Source organism: Rhinatrema bivittatum, chromosome 1 (genome assembly GCF_901001135.1).
Source record: "Rhinatrema bivittatum chromosome 1, aRhiBiv1.1, whole genome shotgun sequence".
Classification (NCBI taxonomy): Eukaryota; Metazoa; Chordata; class Amphibia; order Gymnophiona; family Rhinatrematidae; genus Rhinatrema; species Rhinatrema bivittatum.
This window is the reverse complement of record NC_042615.1, coordinates 535,101,063-535,127,414: the sequence shown is the minus strand read 5'-3', so window position 1 is coordinate 535,127,414 and position 26,352 is coordinate 535,101,063. Positions and strand designations below refer to the sequence as shown.

General features: G+C 44.2%; 1 protein-coding gene across 3 annotated transcripts in view; it reads left to right on the top strand.

Annotated features, from left to right (window-relative positions):
• GLDC (glycine decarboxylase) overlaps window positions 1-26,352 on the top strand; it is a 192,215-nt gene that overhangs the window by 136,775 nt on the left and 29,088 nt on the right. For all 3 annotated transcript variants that reach the window (XM_029614128.1, XM_029614136.1, XM_029614144.1), the window contains 5 exons: window positions 2,595-2,679; window positions 2,785-2,826; window positions 3,866-4,008; window positions 10,429-10,504; window positions 16,196-16,321. In XM_029614128.1, the coding sequence (XP_029469988.1) occupies window positions 2,595-2,679; window positions 2,785-2,826; window positions 3,866-4,008; window positions 10,429-10,504; window positions 16,196-16,321 (472 nt within the window). The remainder of the gene's footprint in view (window positions 1-2,594; window positions 2,680-2,784; window positions 2,827-3,865; window positions 4,009-10,428; window positions 10,505-16,195; window positions 16,322-26,352) is intronic.

Below are 26,352 nucleotides of genomic sequence, written 5' to 3'. Positions count from 1 at the left end.
AGTGGAAACTATTCTAAAGATCACAATCGCAGAGCATATAGAAAAACATGGTTTAATGGAACCCCATCAGCATTGATTTACCCAAAGCAAGTCTTGCTTCACAAATCTGCTTCATTTTTTTGAAGGGGTTAATAAACATGTAGATAAAGGTGAACCAGTAGATGCAGTGTATTTGGATTTTCAGAAGGCATTTGACAAAGTCTCTCATCAGAGGCTTCTAAGAAAAGTTAAGTCATGGAATAGGAGGTGATGTCCTTTCATGGATTACAAACTGGTTAAAAGACAGGAAACAGAGTAGGATTAAACAGTCAATTTTCTCAATGGAAAAGGATAAACAGTTGAATGCCTCAGGGATTTCTACTGGCACTGCTGCTTTTCAATATATTTATAAATGATCTGGAAAGGAATTCGAGTGAGGTAATCAAATTTGTAGATACAAAATTATTCATAGTAGTTAAATCACAAGCAGATTTTGATAAATTGCAGGAGGACCTTGAAAGACTGGAAGATTGAGCATCCAAATGACAGATGAAATTTAATGTGGACAAGTGCAAGGCGATGTGTGTGTATATAGGAAAAAATAATCCATGCTTTAGTTACACGATGTTAGTTTCCATATTAGGAGCTACCACCCAGGAAAAAGATCTAGGAGATGGAACAGCTCCCCTATGAGGAAAGGCTGAAGAGGTTAGGGCTGCTCAGTTTGGAGAAGAGGCAGCTGAGGGGGGATATGATAGAGGTGTTTAAGATCATAAGAGGTCTTGAATGAGTAGATGTGAATATTTTATTTACACTTTCGGATAATAGGACTAGGGGGGCATTCCATGAAGTTAGCAAGTAGCACATTTAAGACTAATCAGAGAAAATTCTTTCACTCAATGCTCAATTAAGCTCTGGAATTTGTTGCCAGAGGATGTGGTTAGTGCAGTTAGTGTAGCTGAGTTCAAAAAAGGTTTGGATAAGTTCTTGGAGGAGAAGTCCATTAACTGCTATTAATCAAGTTTACTTAGGGAATAGCCACTGCTATTACTGGACCCAATAGTATGGGATCAACTTAGTGTTTGGGTACTTGCCAGGTTCTTATGGCCTGGACTGACCACTGTTGGAAACAGGATGCTGGGCTTGATGGACCCTTGCTCTGACCCAGTATGGCAATTTATGTTCCTATGCCTGCTTCCCATTTTCCGTTTTCAGCTGCATATGCAATAGCACTTAGCTTGAAGTCCGCAGTGTAAGTTTTACTTGTCGCAGACTGTGGCATTCTGCCAAAACTAATGTTGCTTTAATAACTAGCTATCCGGTATTTATCAAGAATGCTAAGGTCTTTTTGAGGAGAGTGGTTCATTCTAGAGGCTGAAGAAATAGTAAGGAAGTGTGTAAGTTTAGTGCTTTTTTTTTTATACCTCGTGTTACATACACATATCCAGACACAGCGGCCGCTAAAGGTCAGTATTATAATCATGGTTCTGGCATGCTGGAGGATGAGGTGCACTCAGTGAGTGTTGAGCATGCCAGCAGTAGTAGTGTTGGAGAGGTGGCACGGAGGGTTGCGATCATCTGTGTGAGGGAGGCTGTCATAGTGGGGAGGAATGTGAGAGAGTCAGGGCTGCGATCATCTGTGTGAGGGAGGCTGTCATAGTGGGGAGGAATGTGAGAGAGTCAGGGCTGTGATTATCTGTGTGAGGGAGGCTGTCATAGTGGGGAGGAATGTGAGAGAGTCAGGGCTGCGATCATCTGTGCAAGGGAGGCTATCATAGTGGGGAGGAATGTGAGAGAGTCAGGGCTTCGATCATCTGTGATGGAGGCTGTCATAGTGGGGGAGGAATGTGAGAGAGACAGGGCTTCGATCATCTGTGTGAGGGAGGCTGTCATAGTGGGGAGGAATGTGAGAGAGTCAGGGCTGCGATCATCTGTGCGAGGGAGGCTGTCATAGTGGGGAGGAATGTGAGAGAGTCAGGGCTTCGATCATCTGTGATGGAGGCTGTCATAGTGGGGAGGAATGTGAGAGAGTCAGGGCTTCGATCATCTGTGATGGAGGCTGTCATAGTGGGGAGGAATGTGAGAGAGTCAGGGCTTCGATCATCTGTGATGGAGGCTGTCATAGTGGGGAGGAATGTGAGAGAGTCAGGGCTGTGATCATCTGTGATGGAGGCTGTCATAGTGGGGAGGAATGTGAGAGTCAGGGCTTCGATCATCTGTGATGGAGGCTGTCATGGTGAGGAACAATGAGAGAGTCAGGGCTGACGGAACAGTACATAAGTCACATCGGTGTATAAGTCGCACGGCTGACATTTAAAAAAAAAACAAACAAAAAAAACAAACCCTGTGACTTATACATCAGAAAATACGGTAAGTCTCTCCTTATGATGATGCTCCAGCTTGACCACCTTTTTCAGAAGATTCTCTGCCTCACTTATAGTTGGCAGCTTTCAAAGATTAGCAAGACTTGGTTTTTCTGATCTATTGAGCCTTCTGCCTGCATCCTGAGAATGGAGTTTGATTCTCAATATCTATGCAGGCTATACTCAAAATTGCAGAAACTGGGATCTATGTAGGCTTTTACCAGTTTCACAGTTGAACGTTTTTCCCTCCAGCTATCACTCGGAAACCAACCTTGTCAGGTACATGAAACGACTGGAAAACAAAGATATTTCCCTTGTTCACAGCATGATTCCCTTGGTAGGTATTCAAAATTTATTTTTACAGCTTAGTAGTAACTGTGCTGATTATTTAGAAGGCGCAGTGACAAGATGAACCAACACTGAGCAAGTATTTTTTTTATAGGGTTCCTGTACAATGAAGCTGAATAGTTCATCTGAGCTTACGGTAAGTTTATCTAGTAAATTTTAGAATTTTAGATGGTCTTAGTACGGAACATTCTATGTAAAGGGAGAGACACTCTGGAGCCTCTGTAGGATATACCTGGGGTGCCCAAACTCTGTCCTCTGGTGGGCCGCAGCCAGGTCAGGTTATTAAGATTTCCACAATGAATATGGATGAGACTTATTTGCATACAGTGGAGGCAGTGCCCTGCAAAGGTCTCATGTACATTTGCTGTGGATATCCTGAAATCCAACTGGGCTGAGGCCTCCAAACAGAGTTTGGAGAGCTCTTGGTATGTACAAAGGGGGAAGAAAGTCTTGTAGAAAATACCACTGAGTGATGAATTTTCATGGAATGAGGTGTGTTGCTTGAATTTCAAAGCAATTTGAGTGCATAAACCCCTGTTTTATGTCAGTGGCTCTTTGAAAATCAATGAGGGGGTTGTGCTTGTGAGACCCTGTTTCACATGTTCTTTTAGCAATACTGGGAAAAAGCATTTAGAGGCAGAGTCGGCAGGGAAGATGTTTACGCGCTTGCTTTGAAGAGGAGGTGTAGCTTTCTGCATATAGGTATATGCACGTTCTGGAACAATCTGCAACTTTTCAAAGCACACTCGTGCGCATTGTCTGCTTTCAAAATTCAGGCAGGCTGTTATACGATTACTTCCCCAATATGTATATTTTTAAAGTATTTTCTAGCTTTTAAATTCATTTTTGTCACTTGGCTAAAATGTTAGTTGCACATTATTGTGGAAATGATGGAGTTGAATAAGCTCAGATGAGGTTGAAGTCTCATTCCACCACTTTGGAAGTATCTGAACTGGATTGCCAAATCTGTAGCCACAAAATTGTGGTGTGTAGCTAGATTTTCCTAGAATTCAGCTACCTTATACCCTCCAGTATCTTTTTCCCTACAGAGTCTTGGCCAGTTTTCTTATGGAGATGATGGTTTAGCCATAATTTTTTCCACAGACAAAAATGTTCCATAATCTCCTCCCTTATTTAGTGAGCCTAATGCTGTGTATGTGTTTTTCCCTCCCTAGTCTCTCACTTGGTCAGAGTTTGCCAACATTCACCCATTTGTGCCTCTGGATCAGGCTCAGGGATACCAACAGCTCTTCTTGGAGCTGGAGAAGGATCTGTGTGAAATCACAGGCTACGACAAGATTTCATTCCAGCCGAACAGGTAGGAAATCCCTTCTGAGAAACTCAGGTCTCTGACATCTAAAAATCCTACAGAACATGACCTAATGATGTAAGGCAGTATGTCTCGTATGTTGGTAGACTGCTGAATCCTTGTGCATTTACATGTTAAAGAAAAAACAAACTTTGGTTATAAAGAGCAAGTGAAAGTGCCTGCTTGAAACTGTGCACAGTGGTGCGTTCAGGCACCTTCTCCTGCTGCCTCCCTGCCGCTGCCAAAAAGTGTTAGCAGGAATTTGCAATGCTGCCAGAACTCCCACCACTCCTCCAAGTCTCTGGAGAGTGGCATTGCTTCTCGCCCCTACTGTCAGGCAGTGGCAGCAATAGCAGGATCTCTCTATGACCCCAGATTCCCACCACAACCGATGTGACGTGCACAGCTGCATGTATACAGTCACAAGCATACACATGCACCTTCAGCAATGGGTGCTCTTGCTTTTTGGGGAACATGCCTGAAAATGGAAGCTTTTTAAGTGCTTCCTTTCTACTAAATAGATGCTGAAAGCGAGGAAAGCCTCTAGAAAGCTTGCAGATACCTTACCTGCAAGCTTTCTAGAGACTGTACAACTCTGTAGCAGTTATGAATTTACTACTAGACTCTGTAAAGCAGAATGAACTGGGTGTTTGCTAGATCCCCCTTAGATATGTTTGGAGGGTGAATCTGTGAAGCAGAATGAACTGGGGTGGTTGCTAGATCCCCCTTAGATATGTTTGGAGGGTGAATCTGTGAAGCAGAATGAACTGGGTGGTTGCTAGATCCCCCTTAGATATGTTTGGAGGATGAATCTGTGAAGCAGAATGAACTGGGTGGTTGCTAGATCCCCCTTAGATATGTTTGGAGGAATGGTTGCTAGATTCCTGTTAGATATGTTTGGAGACAGGCTAAGAAAAGCAGTTTCTCGAACAGGTTAGATAAAGTAGTGTGTTCGCTTTGTTTGGATGTATAAGAAAGCTGTAGAAGACATTTTAATTGGATTATATTCTATATCTTTGAGTCTTTATTTCTAAACAGTGAACCACTTTTACAGTGGAGCAACCATGAGATAACAGACTTTTCCATCTCCAGGGATAGACAGAATAGCATGGGTCTTTTTTGGTTTTTTTTTTTGATATGGGTGGTATCAAGTCTCAAGAACTGAATCCAAGATTAGATTAGGTGACTGGCCCTAGCTAACTTTCCTTCCACAGCAGCCACCCTTGTATCAAATTAATGGCCAATAGTGTTACCGCAGGATGTGATCTTGATTGACTTTTACCGTACTGAGTGTATATTAGGGACTCCCAGGATTTGATTTTTGCCCAATCTAAAGAGTGCTGCATGGGAATTCTGGAAAGCGAGTGCAAGACCAGCTCTGCAGGGGAAATCGTAGATGATTAATTAGACTACGAGATATTTAAAGGAGCTGGGGTTTTTTTTACATTTGTATTTTGTCTAGAATTTTCTGCCTTTTGGGCTTCTAGCTCAGTCAGAACTGACCCGTCCATGAGCCTTAATCTGAAAATTACTCAGGAGCTCCCCCCATTTTCAACCCATTAGTCATTGCATCGCCAGACTGGGGCCACAGTCCCCCCCTCAGGACCCTGAAGCACAGTCTGGCCGCAAGGTGTCACTGCGTAATACCTGGGACTCCCAAGCCCCCATCTATAGGGGCTGTCGACACCATCCTTGTACCGTTCTAGCTCTGGCTAGCCTGAGGAGCAGAAGCCCAGGCTTAGGGAATCAAATCCAGTGCACGTGTCTTCTGCTTCAGGAAAACCAGTCTCTCAGTGTTAGTTTTTTGTTTCTCCTTTTTGAAGAGCCTCTGGGTGCTGCAGCCTATTTCTACTCCCCCACCACCACCTTTTCCTGAGCATATTGCTGCTTTGCATTGTTCTAAAATTAAACTGCCGCCTTTTATGGCTGAAAGGATTTAAAGCTGCAGTGAAGAATATCTCTGCAAGTGCAAACTAGCGTGAAAATATGACTGGGATAAATCACAGCCTCCCCAGACAGGAGCAGTGTGTTGTAAACTGGTGTTCCTTTGATCATGTTGGCTTTCCTATTGTAAAAGGTGTAACTGGCAGTACTAGTGCGATGCCCTCTGTAGTATTCTGAGTTCGGCTTTTCTCCAGTTGATCTTTGTGCATGTGATTCCTCGGAGGCCAATGAGCAACCCTTTAGCTTCAGCCAAAAGCCTGGGCTAACTAATTAGCTTAGTTGCTGAATCATCTTAAACTGGAGCAGAGCAGTGGTCGGTAGCCATGAAAGTCCCTGGTCCCACACAGCTGCACAAGATCGTTGGCCCTGGGTCTTCTGCTTTCTTGAAAGTCTTGCTCAAAGGCTTCCTGGGGTGGAGTCCGTAAAACGAGTGGAATTCAAATAGATCCATTCCACTGGGAGATGAGAATAAAATGAATCTATTTAGATCCACGTTTGGTGCTCCTTCTCTGGCAGGTAGCACGAAATGAGTTATTTCCAGTTAGCTCATGTTTTCATTGCTGACATCAATTAGACCTGGGTCGTGGGGAGGGAAATTACTAGCACTGTGCTGTCATTTTGTAAATGACAAGAAAATGGCTAGCATACTGCTTTGTTTTCTTTTCCTATCTGAAACACAAAAAATAGTTTCCTCCTGCATTTTAGCTTGCGCTAAAGTATTTTAGTGTTTGCTAAAACACAAACTAAACACAAACGCTGAAATAAATAGTAAATGAAAAACAAAACTTTTTTTTCCCCATGCATACTGCTAGAAATTACAACTCGTGATAGCATTCCTCCCTCCTAAACCAACCTTGGTGAGGGTGGAAGAGGAAATAACATTACTGAATTGTTTATACAGCTAAAAAGCGGAGCAATGCCTCTTTTCAATTACATATTGTCATTCTTTCCAACTTTCCAAGGGTTGAGAGTAGGCTGTAATGTTCCCCCAACACAGCCAGTGCTTCAGTAAACAATTTTCCTCTGTAGGATTCTTCCATGTAGCGTGGCAACCTCAAAACACAGCCCGTGCTTGAGCAGATGCTTTAACCCTGCAGGGAGCTTAAAGACTGGGAGTAAAAATACTTCAGTCTACCATAATATTCCAGTTCGTGGCAGGCCTTCTGAAAATAGGTCCGGCCTTCTCTGCACAAGTCAAATCGCAGTCTGTGGAGAGAACTTCCTAATGATCAGTCTCTTTATCTATTTATTTAAAGGTTTTCCTATACCGACATTCATAGGGTAACATCATGTCGGTTTCCATGGAACATGAAATACAGCAAAAGTGCTTCACAGAGAACTAGAACATAATGGTAAATGGTGCTTTTGCCACCGGGTTTAATCAAATCTGTTTGAAGCACATCTCTGGCTTCTGCCACAGTTTCTAGCCAAGACCAGAAGTGTCTTTTCAAGCACAGCTTCTAGTGCTTGTGGGCTTGGTTTGAGGGAAACCAAACCCTTACTGCCACCACCCACTGTAGCTTGTAGAGGGAAACTTATACCCTTTGCCTTGCCCAACTACATCCACCCACAGCAGTTCCTTCCACCAGGAACAATCCAGGTCTCCTTGAGGGGGTTTCTACCATTCATCTCCCACATCCATTGGCACTGGCTCTTGATTCTCCAATTCCTCCACGTCTGTCTCTGCCTCTGTTAGTGCCCCTTCCTGTTCCTGTCCTGCTCCCTCTCCTCCCAGTCCACCTGGGTGTCCCCTTCCCCCCCCTTGCTGAGGTGGAGGCTGTGAAGTCCCTCCCTCTTTGTTCTCTGGCCTCCCCCTCCCCCAGGTCTTCTCAGTGAATGAGATTTTCTCCTAACTTGGGGATCCTTGGGTTCTGAAGGTTCCACCCAGGTTTTCTTTCTTGCCCAGATTCCCCTACTGGTTTCCTCACCCAGCCCCTCCCGGGGTCGGGGTATATAGTAACCATTACAGTATATAATTAAAAATAAATTGTAAGAAATTTTGCCTGCTTTGAGGATTTTTCTCGTATCCGTGCTCTCAGTAACTCCTCTGATTTCATATTTAACTTCCCAGTTCCCATTGCTAATTTATTTCATTTTATCATCCTTATGTCTCCTTTCTATGTCAATAAATGGGTATGAATTAGCCATTATGTGTGGGGTGAACTCATTCAACACTGCAGACATGGACCTAACTCTGAGCTCAGTAAAGATTGTTACTAAGTATGTGTGGGAGTTTCCACATATGTATGCTGCCTCATGACCATATCGGCCTGTCTTCATCCGACCTACCACACAGATGCGTCCCTGTCTCCTCTAACATTTTTTTTCAGTTTTTTTGCGGCCTTGTTTCTGCTACATGGCCTCATTGCATTTTTTTTTATGCTGCTGGTCTTAGCAGCTTTTAGGATAAATCCAAGACCAGGAAGCAAACTTGTCAGCAGCTCTAAGGCCTTGTTTTTGTGAGCAAAGGATGTCCTGTCACACACACACACACACACACACACACACACACTCTCAGGCTATTTGCTACTGCTGCTTGGACCTGGATCATGGCTTCTCCAATAGTTACTGCTGTGGTTGGATGTCTTCCAAGATGCAGCAGCACAGCCCCTGGAAGGTGGAGGCCCTAAGGAAGGGTAAGAACCTCTTCAGCCTCCGTGCATGGTTGGGCTGAGGAGCGGCTCCTTGTCTGGGAGTGGGCACATCAGACTCCTGAAGTAGGGAGTCAAGGTGGGGTTCGGTATCTTGTTTCCCATAAGCATGGAAACGCTTGAGTCGGTGGACTTTGAGTATCTTGGAAACTGTTACTCGGGGTTGTCATAAATGAACTACAGGGTCTGGTTTCATATTCGCCAGACCTTTTTTTTTTTTTTTTTTTTTTTTTTTTTTTTTTTTAGATTTTTTCCCTTCAGTACCATTTTGTTTAATGTTTCAGTTTAGCTCCTTTACTGGAACAAAATAAATACTAAAATACAAAAGGAAAGGAAAAAAGAAATGTGAGGGATTCCCTGGAACTCTCCTCCCAGCCCCAAAAGTGGTGCCAGGACTTGAGAACCACCCTGGCCTCCGCGTACCCAGTCCATGAGGGTCCTGGGCAATAAAAGGGGGCAGGAGGGTTCCCATTTGCCTCCTCGGTCACCTCTGTAAAATTGTGCCAATCAGCCTTGTGACTGGCACCAAATGATGTCAAAATGGTTCTGGTTTCTGGGCCAGCCAGCACCATTTTCTTTTATGGCTGTACACTGAGCTCAGAAAGCTGAGTCCATGTTGGTGCTGTTGGATGACATCACCCAAGCGTTATGGCCAATTCATCCTGCTGTCCGCAGAGAACCCTATTTACTGATAAGCTGACTTGCTTTCTCTGTGTCGTCTCCCCCCCCCCCCCCCCCCCCCCACCATTCATTTGTCTTTCCCATCACTTGTCACTTCTGCCCCTCCCAGGCTAGCCCGGCTAGGGCACTGCCACGTGGAATACCCTGGGCTCAGCTTCTACTCAGCAGGCTGGCTGGGTTTGCCCTGGGAAGCAGTGTCTTAGCCCTGCGGGGAAGTTGTCTCTGCCGTTGTCTGGCAGCCAGACTTAGTGCACATTAGCCGCGTTTCGGAGGGAGGCACGGTTTGTGCCCCCAGCTGAGAACTGTTGCTTCAGTGGGAAGGGGATTATAAAAAGAAGTGAATATCTAGAAAATAGCAGATGAAACCCTGGAGTAGATTTCCTACTTCCAGCCCAAGCATAAGCACTGCCAAAAGCAAAAAAACAAACCCCTCTTCCCTTCCCCACCCCATCATCTGCCCTGGACCTTCTCATCCTCCCTCTCCAGCTCTTGCACTTTTTGCTCTGACTTCCTGTCACCCCTCTTCCTTGATCCCTATCTCCTTTCCTCTGCTCCTCGTTTCTTCATGCAGGAGGGTGATGGCATTGAACGGAGGAGGGTGCAGGCAGCAGGCATGTGCTTCCGTGGTCCCCCATGGGAGGAATGAGTGTGAGTATGGGTCTCTGCTGCGTCGGCGGGCTGTTGCTGCTTCCACTTTTTCACTCTGCACAAATTTCAAGCACAGCCTCCTTCCGCTACCTGCAGCCCCGGTGTTCAGGGCCAGGGCTAGAGGAAGAAAGGATCAGGAGCCTGGCATCTCCTAGAAGAATATGAGATACATGTGCTGTCTTTATTGTTGAAGGTATTTTAGAACAGGAATCTGCACTGTGTAGGTACAATGTGCTACTTTGTGGAGGGCTTTGAGAGAGTCCAACAACCATCCCTCCTGATAGCAAACACGTATTGCAGCTAGTATGGGTCTTCCACGTAAGCGCTGTTAATAGAGGTTGCATGGGTACAGGCTATTGTAATGCAGAAGATCCATGTGAAATCTGGAACATGTCCAAGGGTTCATGCATGTATGTCTGTCTTAGGTAGACTTGTCTTTCCAGGGTTCCCTGCTCTGGTTCATATGTATTGCTCTGTTCTGACTCTGTGTTACTGCAATTTTCAGTGGTGCCCAGGGTGAATATGCTGGTCTGGCTGCAATCAAGGCCTACTTAAATGGAAAAGGAGAGAGCCACCGAACTGTAAGTATGTGTGACAAGCCCAATGGAGTTTAAACATCTTATTGAGTCAAGAGACCCTAGCACTAGATAATTAATATCTTGTCAAACCTTTACTGTATGAGGGATTTCTTTTTATCAGTTTAAACTAATACATTATCCCACTCTTCTCCCACTTGGCATGAAAATTGCATTCGTCAGTTTAAACCAGTGGGTTTGCTGTTGGTGGCCATTAAGAGGCAGAGAGCTGCTGAGGCTCCATGGCCTTTGGAAGGAGTGAGGTGGGACCCACAGTAAGGATCAGAGGCAGAGGTTTTGAGGGTTAGCAGTTGAATTGAAGGAAGGCGATGCCCTCCTGCTAGTCAGTGGGCCAGGAGGGAGGAGGTGCAGGTGTTACTGGGCAGGGTGAAAGGGAAGAGTGCTGAGGCAGAATGCATTGGCGGAGGAGGAGCAGGCATAGGAAGGTGGTATGAGGGAGGAGATGTGAGCAGCATGCGCACTACTCCTAGTGCGGGGATTGTCAGTGAGAGTGGAACGGTGGCAGCTCCGGGGGGGAGCAGGGCCAGGAATCAGGGAAAACTTCTGGGGCACCACCCATTCTTCCCTCTACTTTTATTTCTTTAATTTTAACTATGGGGGTAGGTTCTGGGGTGGGGGGAGAGTGCTGAGGCCATAGGGGCGGGGAACATAAAGTGGGGGTAACTTACGAGATCAGTGGGGTAGTTTTCATTACTGCTTGTACAGCGATAAAGTCCAGGGGCACTTTCACTCGTGCTCTTTGGAGGGATCTTGACGGGCTGTGGGTAAGTACCTGCAGAGGTCTGTGCCTGCCTTTCCCCTTGACCATAAAACCATGTGGATGTGAAAATATCCTCTGCACCCATTTTCCTTTCTCCTGCCATAAAAACCCTCCTGGGACAGCCTGCATCTTACTTGCCCAAAATTAGGCCCAGTGATCCGTGCATGTCCTTCCAGGCCAGTAAGGACTGGGTGGGTCTCAGCCGGCCAATTAACCTGGCTACATTTTTTTTTAAACTGGCCATTGCTTAGAAACATAGAAATGACAGCAGAAGAAGACCAAACGGCCCATCCAGTCTGCCCAGCAAGCTTCCACACTTTTTTTTTTCTCTCTCTCATACTTATGTTACTCTTGGCCTTTAGTAACCCTTTGGTTCTATTTCCCTTCCACTCCCACCATTAATGTAGAGAGCTTCTGCAAAATGTATGATGCAACTGAAAGCCACCCAATAAAAATACTGATACAAGGGGATTTTAAACATCTTAAACCTGCCTCCCCTCCACTTCCCTCTTACCCCAGTTTAACCGAAATATAAACACCAACCTTTGTTTTCTAAACACCTAATATCAGAATCCCTAATTAACTTCCATCTCTTAACTGATTTACTTATGTGAGAGCTCACATAAGTGTTTAACAGTGTTATGAAACTCAAAGATCCGAGATGTTTCTTGCGTTTAGAAATTTCTGAAAATGATTCAAGGCTCCCAGTTGCTTCTGGCAGCGCAAGGGTGAATTCTGCAGCAAGGCTTAGAAATTGGAGGCACATTTGCATAAGCTTGCATGTCTGCATTACATTTATTGACAAAGCCAATTTTTTTTTCATTTTAAAAATAGTGGGGCCTGGCAGGTAGTTTGGTGGCTATGCTGCTGGGCCAAAGACCCGAGTTAAATTCCTGAAGCCGGCCAGAGGCGGTGTTCCCAGCCCTGGGAAAGGGAGTGGGGGTGTTCGGCATTGCACAATGTCAATACTTAGTGTTCTAACATGGGATCCACGAAAGCCAGGTCTAGGAGGGAGCCATGATCTGTGACTCTTGGCTTGAGAACTATCACTGTGATGGCTGGTCTGAGTTGGGAGGCAGATATACAAATAAAGGAAAAATGTGAATGAAGGCTTATGGCACCATAGCCCAATAGAGCTGGAAGCTTAAAGGAGCTGGAGAAACCTACCAAGCCAAAAATAAAAAAACAATTGTTGCATAAGAACACAAATGTCATACTGGGTTAGACCAAGGGTCCATCAAGCCCAGTATCTTGTTTCCAGCAGTGGCCAATCCAAGTCACAAATACCCAAACATTAGATCACAAGTTACTATTACTTATTAATTACCGTAATAGCAGTTTATGGATTTATCCTGTAGGAACTTATCCAAACTTTTTAAAACCCAGTTTTGCTAACTGCTGTAACCACATCCTCTGGCAATGAATTCCAGAGCTTAAGTATGCACTGGTGTCAGAATTTTCTTCAGTTTGTTTTAAATGAGCTCCTTAGTCTCTTGCATATATCTGTTTTCTTTTTGCTTTCCTTTCTTATCTCAATTTCAGTTCTCTGTGGCTTTTTGGTTAAAATGCAATGCCTTTACCTTCTCTTTCCACCTTTCCATTCCTCCCATCCCTAATCTTCATTTCTCTTTCACGTGCAGTCTGTTTCCCTTTCCGTGGTCATCCTGTAGGCACCCTGCAGCTAAGCTGTGTGAGCAGCAGCAGGGGCAGTCGCCTATCTCAGAATTCCACAGGCTGGGAGAGGAGGACCTTGTCCAGGCTGCGTCCCGTAGTTCTGCGGCAGGGCAGGATCCACAGCTTGCTGTGAAATTGCAGTACTGCTTAAGTGATGGAATCGTACTTCTGGGGCCTTCATCTAGTTAAGAAAATGCCATACTGGGTCAGACCAAGGGTCCATCAAGCCCAGCATCCTGTTTCCAACAGTGGCCAATCCAGGCCATAAGAACCTGGCAAGTACCCAAAAACTAAGTCTATTCCATGTAACCATTGCTAATGGCAGTGGCTATTCTCTAAGTGAACTTATCCAATCCTTTTTTAAACACAGCTATACTAACTGCACTAACCACATCCTCTGGCAACAAATTCCAGAGTTTAATTGTGCGTTGAGTAAAAAAGAACTTTCTCCGATTAGTTTTAAATGTGCCCCATGCTAACTTCATGGAGTGCCCCCTAGTCTTTCTACTATCCGAAAGAGTAAATAACCGATTCACATCTACCCGTTCTAGACCTCTCATGATTTTAAACACCTCTATCATATCCCCCCTCAGTCGTCTCTTCTCCAAGCTGAAAAGTCCTAACCTCTTTAGTCTTTCCTCATAGGGGAGTTGTTCCATTCCCCTTATCATTTTGGTAACCCTTCTCTGTACCTTCTTCTTTTGTCCTATGACCAGAAGAACAAAAAAAAAACCTGCTGTAGCTTCCCGAGCTACCACTCTTCTGGGCTTCTCTTTTTTTCATAGCGATGATGTGATTAGCATTTAAAATCGTGCTCTGGCAGAAGAAATACCTGCTCGTTGGACTGTTCCTGCAGACCTATAGCTCGGAAGAACTTTCAAAGCCCCTGCTTCACTAACATTGTCCAGTTTGTTCACTTCCCCATCTGGGGTCCATGTTCAGCATCCTTTGCCAAAATATACTCGCAGGATGGTTTTCTTCCCTTCCAAACAGTGCAACAAATCACCCAGGAAGGTGGTGCAACCTGTCATGTGTGTGTAGGTAGGCTGAGTATACCAGGTAAAACCTTTTGGGTAGGGTAGCTTGAGTACAGTGGATATTCTTGGAGACAGGAATAAACTAGGTGACTTGGTCCCATTTTCTGTGATTCCTGACTCTTTTCTTAGCCCCCCTTTCCTCTAACAGTCAATTTTTCTGTCCTCTGAAAAGTGTGCCTGGTCCCATTTCTTGACAGTTTGTTTCACTTAAAAGTAGCCTTTTAAGAGGCAGCTTCACTAGTACATCCTGAAATCTAGTCTGACAAAAATCCAACGTGCTGGCTTGGAAGTTCTTTGTATGTGAATAATAAACTGCTAGGTGAGGGAACTCATTTTGGACAGCTTCAAGGCATTAGACAGGACATGTTTCAGGAGCAGGAAAAGCAACCATGAAAAGGAGTCTAAAAGGAGATTTGTGTCCCCTGGACTATCTACAGCAGATTTCCATGCAATGGGAATGGTATACTCTGTGCACATTTTTTAAGCATTTACTACATACTTGTTGAACCTTAACTAGTTTACAATATGAGCTAAGAACGGATGGACAGAAAATTGAATCTGCTGCCAAGCAGTTTCACAATTCAGACTTGAATGTGGCAAATCTCCACTCGGTAATGCTTTGTGTGTTTTCACAGGCACTTGCACATTGGGGGGGAGTACGGGCGAGAGAGGGGGAAATCCAGCCTCAGCAGTCACCTTTTGTAGCTCAGCTGACATCATAGAGTTTAGAGCACCCTGTGTTTAAACAGAATGTTCCCAGAAGAGAGAAAATGTCCCCGTCCTGCACAGCTGGAAGCACTGGCCTCAAATATCTGGCCCTGTTCAGACTTCAGTGGCATCCACACTTGGCTGCTCAACCTTAGACATAGGGAGGGTCCTCTTCAAGCAGCCTGCATAGCAGTAAAGGCTGCATGTACATTGTCCTGAGGATTTTCAAAACAAATGTACACGTGCGCTTTGCCCAAAAATATATGGGTAGTTGGCTGAGTACACGCACTCCATCACCACACGCAAACTTGTACCTGCTTCAGGCCGAGTCACTCCTGCATTGTAACTTCGTGCATATTTCTTAAAAGCAAAAAAAAAAAACCTGCACAGAATTTGCAGCCCTACCACCATTCCAGTGTGCGTGAGAGTGACTTGTGCTCGCGCTTTTATGTGCACTGGGCCCTGATATTCAAAACCCCACTTTCTCTTAAAACATGAGGAAGTGTGGCGGGGCTTGTAGAGCTCCTACAAAGGAGCTCTACAAGCCCTGCCAGCTAAAGCCACACGACTCATCTCTACCAGGGACCGAGCTTTTTCTACAGCAGGTCCAGCCATTTGGAACAACCTCCCTGCAGATCTCAGAATGGAACCGTGCCTACCAACATTTAAAAAAAACCTCAAAACTTGGCTCTTCTTACAAGCCTTCCCTGATCCTTCAAACTTTCATTAGATAACTACTCAGATTATGAATATGAATTTCGAACTTCGCCACTCCAATTCTCACCTCATTCAATAGTTTGCTACCCTAATAAGCTAACTAGCTCTAGACCAGGCTCGGACATTTCACAATGTATATAATTTAATACACTCTTAAGGCTTCTCTTTTTCCAGCTGAACCAGCTTCCAAGTTCAAGGTCCTTGTTATTATGTAACTTTTGCTTCTCTACTCTTGTCTCCGCTAATTATAAAAAAGTTGTTCCTTATGTTACATTATGTTATACTGTTCTACCCCTGTTCGATGTAAACCGACCTGATATGGTATTCTACCTTGAAGGTCGGTATAGAAAAATGTTAAATAAATAAATAAAATAAATGAATTTTTTTTTTACGCATGTAAGTTGTTTTGAAAATCAAGCCCAAGATGTGGCTGTAGGGTGCTAAGTGTGGGTCCATTCATCCTGGGTCTGCTTCAGAATACAGCCAGTTAAAGAGTAATAATAAACTCTTTGGAGAAACATGCTTGAGAATCTCTCTCCTGCTCCTATTCTCACATCTCTATACTCGGATATGAAAAGGGTACAGAGAAGATTTCTCTGCCAGGAGCCAAATTTCCAGAGGCTGAAAGGTTTCTCAGGGTGGCAAGACTTTTCAGATCTTTAACATTTGTGGGGGTACAAGTTTAGGGGGACACAGCTCCCTGTCAGCCTTGGCCTATGGATATTTGGGGGGGGGGGGGGGTCCAGATATTGAGCTGTTAATCTTGTTTTTATCTTTTAGGTCTGTCTTATTCCAAAATCTGCTCATGGAACCAACCCTGCTAGTGCCCAAATGGCAGGGATGAAGATTCAGCCGGTGGAGGTAGATAAAAATGGAAGCATAGACCTCGCCCATCTGAAGGCCATGGTAATTGAGATCTCGCCACCCTGGAACTCAAATACTACTTTTCTTTCCTATTTTTTTAGGTTTCTGTATATACACGCACATTGCCTCCAGACTTCTCTTGCCTGATATTATGCCTTCGCTTGGCATGCTCTTCATCCTCAGTCCCTGCATGAAACTGCATAAAAGCAATACTTCTAAACCAGAACAGTATCTGGCCAAAGACTTAGTGTACATAAGAACCCTAGGTCCAATGAAGAGTTTTTTTTATTCTGAGGGCACAGCCTGGCGGAGAACCTGTTATCCTGTTTCTTCATGTACAACCACCAAGTTTGCAAAGTTTTGATGGCGCTGTGTGTGTGTTTGGGCTTTCGGTCTTTAATATGTGGAAGCACTTCCTTGGTTTTCAGAAGCTGCTGCTTCTGCTTTTGTCTAAATATTTGTAGCATTGACAAAACCATTCTTGATAGCTCTCCTTCTGGACATCTGAGGCGGAGCGAAAGGTTGCAGAGCCTCAGCTTAACAGGAAGGAGCTCTTGTGCTGCAGTTGGCCAGAGCGCATGTTCTCAACTCTTCTTCCAGCCTCTATATTTTCCATTCAAGATACTGAAAAAGTGTGGGCTTGTGTGATTTTTCTCCCCCAGCCCCCCAGCAACTACCACGGCATGTCCGCTGTCACTTGAAATGGCACCGTCCCTGGGTAAGATGGTGCTAGGGAGCAGCTCTGCATTTTTACTGGCGAGTAGGTGACATCACCTGCCCGTCCATGTGCTTCATTGGCTTGAGCACCCAAATTGACGGGTGCTCAAGCCAATGCAAGCACATGGACGGGCGGGCGTGATGTCACGGCGTGCGTCACGCACGCCCGTCCATGTGCTTTCATTGGCTGAAGCGCCCAAATTGACGGGTGCTCAAGCCAATGAAAGTACGCTTTGCTTCGCTCAGCTCGCGCCGTGACTGGAGAGGGCACAGAACAGTGGGCTCTTACCTGACTTCACAATCTTCAGATGAGGGCTGAGCCAGGAGAACCGGGACCTGCGCGGGGGGGACCGCTGCAAGCTGCTTTCGCCGCCGGCTGCCCCCTCTGGAGGACGGCAGAGAAGGGAAGGGGCTGAAAGTAACAAAAAGTAAGTTGGTAACATGTCAAGTCGCTTCGGGAGGAGGGGATTTTAGGTTTTTAGGTTTCCTTTTGGGGGAAAGTTTGCCGTCTACCCCTACCCCTGCCTCTAACGCAGGGGTAGGGGTAGGCGGTAAATTAGCAGGTTAAACGCACGGCAAAACGGCACGGTAAAAAAGCGATAGTCGGGGCGCGCGTTACTGTATGGGAGGAAATAGCTAATTCGTCGTTTACATCTAATATACATGCCGCAGGCGGAAGGGGTTACCCGGTGATTTAAAGAGGCGGTAAGAGTAGGTTAAAGGGGATAGTGTATCGCGGGTTGGACTAACGCGGCCGAAAAGTGAGTAGAAAGCGGGTTAGGAGCAGGGTAACCGCGGCCGCACTTTACTGTATTGACCTGTTAATGAGGTATTCATGAAAACCCGCTATTTGGATGCTAGTCTCTTCCTAGTGACCAAAACTGCCATAATGAGTAGCAGAATAAAACTTGCTATTCAGCTTGCATGGTGTATACCAGAGGTGCTCAAACCAATCCATTCCCCAACCCCATAGCAGATTGAATCTTCAGGATATCCCTAACGAATATGTATGAGAGACTTGCATATGTAAGAGGTAGTGGATGTAAATAAATCTCATGAATGTTCAGTAGAGATCCTGAAAACCCATTGGGCTCAGGGGTGGGGGTGCGGTGCCAAGGAGTGGCTTGAGCTCCCCTAGCACACACAGTACTGTTTGTTTTGAACAGAGAAAATTGCAGTAGCATTAACCCACCCACCACTAGGAGTCTTCAAAGAAGATGTTTAGCTTATTTGGAGAAATGTTTCAACAAACCGCCTCCCCCACTTTATATTGTCTGCTTTTTGGTCTGTAGTGAACAATGTTTTCCTTATAGCAAAAAAAAAATCAAACTTGATGCAGTCTGTCGGAGCAGCCATTTCGCCTGGAGTGGTCCCGGTAAACAGAGGGCAAACAAAGGGCAGTTACTTTGCCGGAAGTGGCACTTAATTAGCAACTGGCAGCATGATGAGAATGAGCTGAGGAGAATCAAAACATTTTTCTCCCTGTGAACATCTGGAAAGAAAGTAATGGCAGCAATATAACGCCTTTTTATATTGCAGTGGCGTGTGAATAGGCCAGTGGAATGGCCTGTGGCCAAATGGGGGGAGGGTATTGCGTTTGGTGCTGAATGCTAACTTACGGAGGGTTTAGACATACTGTAAAAGGTATAGCTCCTTAATTTGAAGTCATGCAGAAAATGCAGTGCCTCCTTCTCTACCTCTCTGTAAAAAGGCGAAGCTGTCTGCCGAGAAGTAGAAGGTAGCTGCAGCACCTCCCAAGCCACCCTAGATTCTTCTCAGCACTTGTCCAGTAGGAGTGTGGGGAGGGGGGGGGGGGGTTTAATAGCTTGGATCACTTTAATCAGCCTGCAATGTGTTGTTTTTTTTCAACTTTTTATTTAACAATTCCACAGATTTCAGTACAATAAATAGCATTGAAAATATGTGGCCTACTGAATAAAGATGAAGTTAATGGTAAAGAGAGAGAGAGAGAGAGAGACCCCCCAGGTAGGGCTCTGCACTGCGCATTAGAAAAGCATGCAACAATACCCAGCAAACTTGCATCAGAAAACCCAACCTGGAGCCTGAGGTCTACAAAGAGACATAGTAATATGGTCAGTTAGTCTATTGAGATAAATAGGGACTCTAGATCTTATCTTATACTCTGGAAGTGTTTTGTTTTTTTTAACGTATACATGAGTTTTTCAATAAGAGCAATCAAGCTGTTAGTGCCAATGTGACATTAAGGGAGGTGACTTTCATAGAGAAGCAATAGTAAATCTTGTAGCATGCAACATCCTGCAAAGTTTGCGCTGCTTGCCTAGTTTTAGGTCCAAGGCATATCCTGGCAGTGAGCTGAATATCAGCATCTAAAATTTTATGAATCTCTTCTACCGCTGCCAAAGACTGCACATGAATGCACCTCCACCATGCTTGCAAGAAAATACCTTCCTGCCCTCAGCCCCGCCAACATAGTCACTATGTAGAAGGGTTAAAATGCCCTGTGCAATAATTTATACATGTTCCACCCATCAACTACAAGTATCTTCTGTGCCCGCTGCCAAATCACCTTCCAATCAGACCAGCCCAATGTTAGGCTGAGATCAGTGTTTAGCTTTTCCACCATTACCAGTGGAGTCTCCTCAGAAGCCCTGATAGCCTTATACAGAACAGATATATTTGCACATAATAGCGTTCATTAATACTTTTTCAAATGCAGAGGGCATTCTTCTCGACCAATCCATCAACTCTAGTTTTTGGACAGCTACTTTAATATATACAGACCGAAACGTGAGCTGTATATTAAAATCAGCTTAAAGGGCCTCAAAAGATAAGCACTTATTGGAATCCCACATTTGCCCAAAAAACCGAAGTCCGCCAGTCATCCAACTCTACGCTGAAAGTATGTATGAACAATCCTGGATTATTGCTGAGTAAGGAAATCAGTAAAAGCAACCCCTTTGGAATCTGAAGATGATTGCAAATAGATCATAATACTTTGATCATATGGACATCATTGGGCTCGAACAGGTTGCTTTGTGAATCTGTGGAGACGAAGAAGAGAAAAACAAAGTAGAAAGGTTGGGCCTCCTGCCAAGACAGAGAAGCCTTTTTGGGCTTTTTATCAGCTAAACAAGTCTCCAGAATAAAGAATCTAAACGGACATGTCTTGGCATCTAATCCATTGTGTTGCGCCCACGGCTTTTTTAGATCGCCTACCCTCTTGTTTTATCAACCCAGGACAGAGAAGCATCCGGACCCATCCAGTCTTTAAGGCACCCAGCCTAGCAGCCCAATAATATTTATTTATTTAGCCATTTTATATTCTGTCGACCCAAATAAAGATCACAACGGTTTACAACATGATGTACAAAATATACATCGACAATTACATTGACTTAGTGAGGTCAAACAGCATACATATTAAAAATTGACATATATTTGGGATAAGGTATTTAGATCAGAAGATAGGTTCTTAATTACATTGTCCTTGAGGGTGCATGCTATGTGTTCAGGTGATTTTAAGTTAAGTTATAAGCATTTTGAAATAACCATGTTTTAGGTCATGTTTGAATTTCTTTTGTTTCTGGGGTCAGTCTTTGATACTCGGGTAGAGTTCCATAGCATTGGGCCTGCTAATAACATGCAGTCTCTTATTTGGCACAGCTAGTAGTCCTTTGTTTTGAGATCTTAATGATCTCTGTGGCCTGTATGATTGTACAGCTACATCAACCAAACCAGTTGTTAGAATGGATGGTGGAGTGTATTAATGTTAGGACTTTGTAGATGATGCGGGCTTGTACAGATAGCCAATGAAGAGCTATCAGTGAATGTGATATGTGATTGAATTTCCTTGAACCATTAAGAGTCTAACTGCGGTATTTTGTAATAGTTGTAGGTTTTTTTGGGGGTTTTTTTGTTTTTTTTAAGAAGATAGTTGGGAACTCTGAGTAGAAGTTGAGGTACAGTAGTCTAAATTGAGAAGATGAGGGTTTGCAGGACCGTGCAGAAGTCTGCGCGAGTCAGCAATTGTTTCGATGTATGTAGTAAGCGCAGTTTGGCATATCCTGATTTGATTAATTTATTTACATGCTTTTCCATTGTTAGGTTCTCATCAGTCTGTATACCTAAGTCCCGTACTTGGTCAGAGGGTGTAATGCTGAAGTTACCCATGTCAAGTGTTTGAGGAGTCATTGTAGGTAGATTTTTTTCTCAATAGAATGATTTCAGTTTTATTAGTGTTTAGAGTTAGTTTGAATAGTTCATGTTGTATAGCCTTTGTGTGTTGCTAGAGTTAATTTTGCATTTTCAATAGATTTGGTGCATGGTATATAGTATTGAATGTTGGCGTATAGGTAGAAGGCGATTCCTAGATCAGTTAGAAGTTTACATAGAGGAAGCATATAGATGTTGAATAGAGTTGCCGAGAGAGCTGAACCCTGGGGACACCTGCATCAATCGGGAAGGTATTGGACATGTGATTTCCCAGTTTGACTTGGAATTACATTTTTGATAGGAATGAGGAGAACCACTTCATTTCATTGCCGTCATTTCTGATTTTTCTCAACTGCTGGCATAGGGTATGGTCAGCGGTGTCAATGGCTGCTGTTTGGTCAAGTAATACCAGAAAATAGGATTAGTCATGTTAAATCCCCGTAATATAGGGTCCATTAAGGATACAAGTAGAATCTCCACTGAGCAATTTCTCAAATGTGAGAGAGAGGGCAGGTTGGATATTGGTCTCTAATTTTCCCAACTGTCAGAACAGCTAATATTTAGAATAGGTTTTATCACTGCTTGTTTTGCCATTTCAGGGATTAAGCCTTTCGAGAGTGAGTGATTAAGGAGGTGATTGTTGCGGTGATTGTGCTATTTTAAGAGCTAGCTGGCATGGGGTCAAGTGGGTGATTTGCAGGTTTTATTTTAGTGATTTGTAGTTTAGATACTCTATCGAAAGCAGTCCATTTGGCTGGTTCGTGTTTTTCTTCATCTTCTATGGTTGGTGAGCAGGTAGAGAATTGAGATTTTAGTCTAGTTATTTTTTTCTACCAAACGAGTGGCATATTCATTGCAGGCATTCTTTGATTTATAAAAATTTATGTAATGCCCTGTTGACCGCTTACCTCGCAGGGCATTCCCGGGTCTGGGACTGACCTGGCGGGATCCCCCCTAGGGCAGACTAGTCGGTCCTCACGTTCTTGGTGCCTGGTTGCCTCCACCTGGGGAGTGGGATTTCCTTCCCTTCACCCCCAGGAAACAAATGGGGCTGTGAACAAGGCTGGCAGTATGTACAAATATATACAGGTTTATTAGTCTATACATATACATTTCTACGTGACTGTACATTGCTAATATCTCATAAGATAAGGGAGCTCCTCTCCTTGGAGTGCCATAAGGTTTTCAGACTAATGCGCGCAACCTTCCCTCTCCAGATAAACTTAGACATCACACCATTTAACAAAGAAAAAAAATCTGTGGGAGCGTGTATGGCGCATGCTGAAATAGGCCCTCAGAATCCCTCGCTCTTTGCTCTGGATTCAACATGAAGACTTCAGTTTTTTGCTAATTTTATATCCGGAGGCCTCACTATACTTGGCTAAGACTTCCAATAACCTGGGAGCTGTGGCTTTTAAATCAGGTAAAAATAACTGGATATCTGCATTGAATGTTTTGTGAGTGTTTCTGTCAAATTTGATCCCTTTTATCTCAGGATCTTGTTTTAGCACCTGGACCAATCGAATAAGGGAGACAAGAGGCAACCCTGCATTGTGCCTCGTAAAATAGGAAAAGGTTCCGTCAATCACCCAATGGTCAAACCATAGCCTGCGGGTGAATGTCTAGGACCTGAACCCATGCGATAAAGCCCGGATCAAATGTTGTATTTGGCAAAAATAGCAAAGAGAAATTAGCAATGTCGCTTAATGGAGCCCTTTTCTGTGTCTAAGCCCACTATAGCCTCGCTTAAGATGTTATATTAAACATCCTTTGTGTTAGCTGTCAAGTGCATTCCTTTAATGAATCCAACCTGGTCAGTATAAATAAGCTCCACCAAAACTTTTTCCACTCTGGAGCTGGAGTACTTTAGCCAAGAATTTTATATCTGCATTTAGCAGAGAAATGGACTGGTATGACTGTGGGTCCATAGCATGCTTATCCTTGAAGCCCCACAATAGTAATATCCTTTGAAATGCAGGCACTAAGGATGAGTCTGTATATGCTCTAGTGCTTTGTACAATATGGGTGTGAGCTGTGGGGAAAAATGTTCATAAAAATCCAGACATAACCCATCTGGGCTGGGGACATCTGCCATGAGGTAGGTATTTAAAGGCATTTGCATTTCAAGTAATGCAATGGGAGAGGCCAATCTAGCATTTTGGTGTTCTGTTACGCTAGGGAGATCAGTTTTGGCCAGATACTTATTTGGATGCTATCACTCGAATATAATTGTTCAAAAAAAGGCCCAGAAAGTTTTATTAATTTTGTTCATTTTATGTGACAGAGCCAGAAGCTGTGCATACATATTCCAGTTATCACATTCCCTGCATTTCATTTCCAGATCATCCCAGCCAGAAATGCCCCTGTCTTGTTTCCATGTTCTTAAATATTTTGACACATGTAACCCTTTTCAATCCTTTCCACCTGGATACCACGGAGTTCATTTCTGCACTTTTGCACGTATTCCAATCCCCCCACTATTGCCTCAGTCGAGAACTCTTGAGTGGGCTTTAGTTAGATCTCTGTAGAAGCTGCTGTGCTCTTTTTTTTTTTTTTTTTTTAGGGCCATAGATATTAGCCAGCACTAAGTCCTTCTCATTTTGTGTCCTCCAGGGTCTGACTTTACCTTGTGTATTTGTGAAGGAAGCGCTTTATGCACTAAGATGCAGAGCCCACCCAATCACGTTTCAACTTTTCATGTTCATATGTGTTTCTTGCAGCACGGCTATATGTCCACCTTACTACTTAAGGGTAAAGATCCTTCTCCTGTTAATAGGAGATACTAAACCTTGGACATTAAAAGAAGTAATGTTCCCTAGCGTACTAGTCATAGTCCAACAAAAACAAAGCATACAGGCAGACCATCACCCTTGCATTGCATAAACAAGACCTCCAGTAGTAATTATAATTGTAAGAAACAATGTCACTCTGTTTATACAAAAAAGTTTTTGCTTTTCTTAAGTAGAGCCCAAACCCAACATCTAAACAGCTTTGAAGTCCATAAGAGGGCACAAGCCGAGATAGTCGTCACAAGGCTCACATATGTGCCAGAGAAAGGAGCATTGATGCCGCGGCTCTGCTTTTGCATCTGATTCATTGCAAACTCGCAGTACCAGGACCTCTGTGACTGTGATGTCTCCATTCTCCTCACCAGTTTCTGGCCATGATGTTAGTATAGAAAGAAACCATGTCTGGGTATTTCTCACAGAGCTGGGATTTTAGGAGTGCAAAGGTAATCACGAGCCTGGAGGCACAATCACCAGATTGCTTTGCCACAAGTTATCTCCGCAGGTAATGCATTAGACAAAGACACCCCTTCTCCCCCCCCCCCCCCCCCCATTCAACAACTCTGAACAATCACCCCCTAAAATCCCACCAACATATCCCTAACACCCTCTTTCATCTCTCCCGCTCCAAAATAACTGCAAGAAATCAGCAAGCCAGTCTCCCATCTGCAAGTGGAATGAAACTCCTCCGTGGCTTAGTCCCTGCCCCTCCAGTGCTCCTAGGAGGCCTCGTCGCCTCTGTGGCTTCTAAGTCCTTGCGCAAATTTCTCTAACTCCTTGGCCACAGTGGGGCGGGGGGGGGGGGGGGAGAAACGTTATACGTCCCTTCATAAGTAACTTTAAGCTTCACAGGGTACAGTAAGGCATACTGCGCCCCCACACTGCTGTGAGTGTCACTTCTTCATGTCGAAGCTTTGCCACACTTTCTGTAATTCGGTGGAGAAGTTGTGGAATATCTATCATCTCTCTAAATTGTCATTTAACTTCAGATCTTGAATCTGCCTTGACACCTCAAGCATCTTCACTTTATCTGTGTAGTTATGCAGCTGGACGAGTACTGCCCTGGGCAGCATGTTATCAGCAGGCCTCGGGGTGAATGTTCATTGGGCCCTGTCTTTTTTTTTTTTTTTTTTTTGGAGATTGCCACCTGCATATTCAAAATTTGAGGCAGTCTGGGTATAAAGAAAGCCACCGGGCCTTTCTCTTCAGCTCCTTTTTAGGCAAGCCAACAATGCACACGTTATTGCAGTTGCTCCTGTTCTCAAGCTCGTCCTGCCTCTCTAATAACTGATTTGACTGTTCAAGCCTGTTGATGCATTGTCAGGCCCCTGTAAGGGGACTACGCTTTCTCAACCTGCTCCTGCAGAATTGTCCAGCTGCAGTGGTTCTCCCCCCCTCCCCCCCCCCCCCCAGTTTCTACAAGTTGAATGACCTTATTTACCATGGATTCCAGCTTGGTGTTCAAACTGTTCTGCATCTGAACTCAGGTCCTGTTCATGACTTCTTGGACTGTCTCCACCACATCTGAAGGTAGACTTGCATCACCCACTGACTGATGCTCTGATGGAACCTCACCCCGCTGTGCCATCTTGGCTAACAGCGGATTTCTTGCCAGACTGCTTCGGATATTACACTCTGATCTGCCCACATCATTGATAGGGGTTGTTTTGGCAAAATCTCTAGCCATATTTTCCCACAGGAGAAGGAAATTAACAGCTTTATTAATATCTAGAGGAGGGAATTATTCCAAACTGCCACTTGCTACACAGCATCACATCTAATTCCAGCCTGCATGTCCTATTCTGTGTCCACCTTTCTCCCTATTGGAAATCTTAATTTTTAACATCTGTGTGTTAGATTGGTTTTTAGAACTTCTCTAAATAAGTCAAGCAAGGCAAGATTGTCCCATTGTGAGATCCATAACAGTATTGTGTTAATACTCTTAGGGTCCATCTTCTGAATAGTTGGGATCCTTGACGTCCGTATATTAATACTGCCCACTAAGAAGAGGAGAGTATGCACACACAGAGGCCAAAAAAAGAATAACTTATCTGGATAAAGTTAGCTGGATAAGTATCAGGGATGTTCAGCAAGGTAAATGGTCCCATTTGAGTATCCCGGACTAGTTGTCTGGCTACCTTTAGCCAGATAACTTAAAACCAAACCAGGTATCTTTGAATATTGTCAGATTTAGTTATCCAGGTATGTGCACCTGGATAACTTTAAGCTTGTGTGCCTGTGTTCAAAGAACATAGCCATATAAGCATTGATGGCCAAAAAAAAAAAAAAGTCAGCTTGATGGCCCATGCATTCCTCCCTCCCCTAGCATCTTAAAATCTTTAAAAACCATGGCGGACTGAAAGGCCCAAGGAAGCA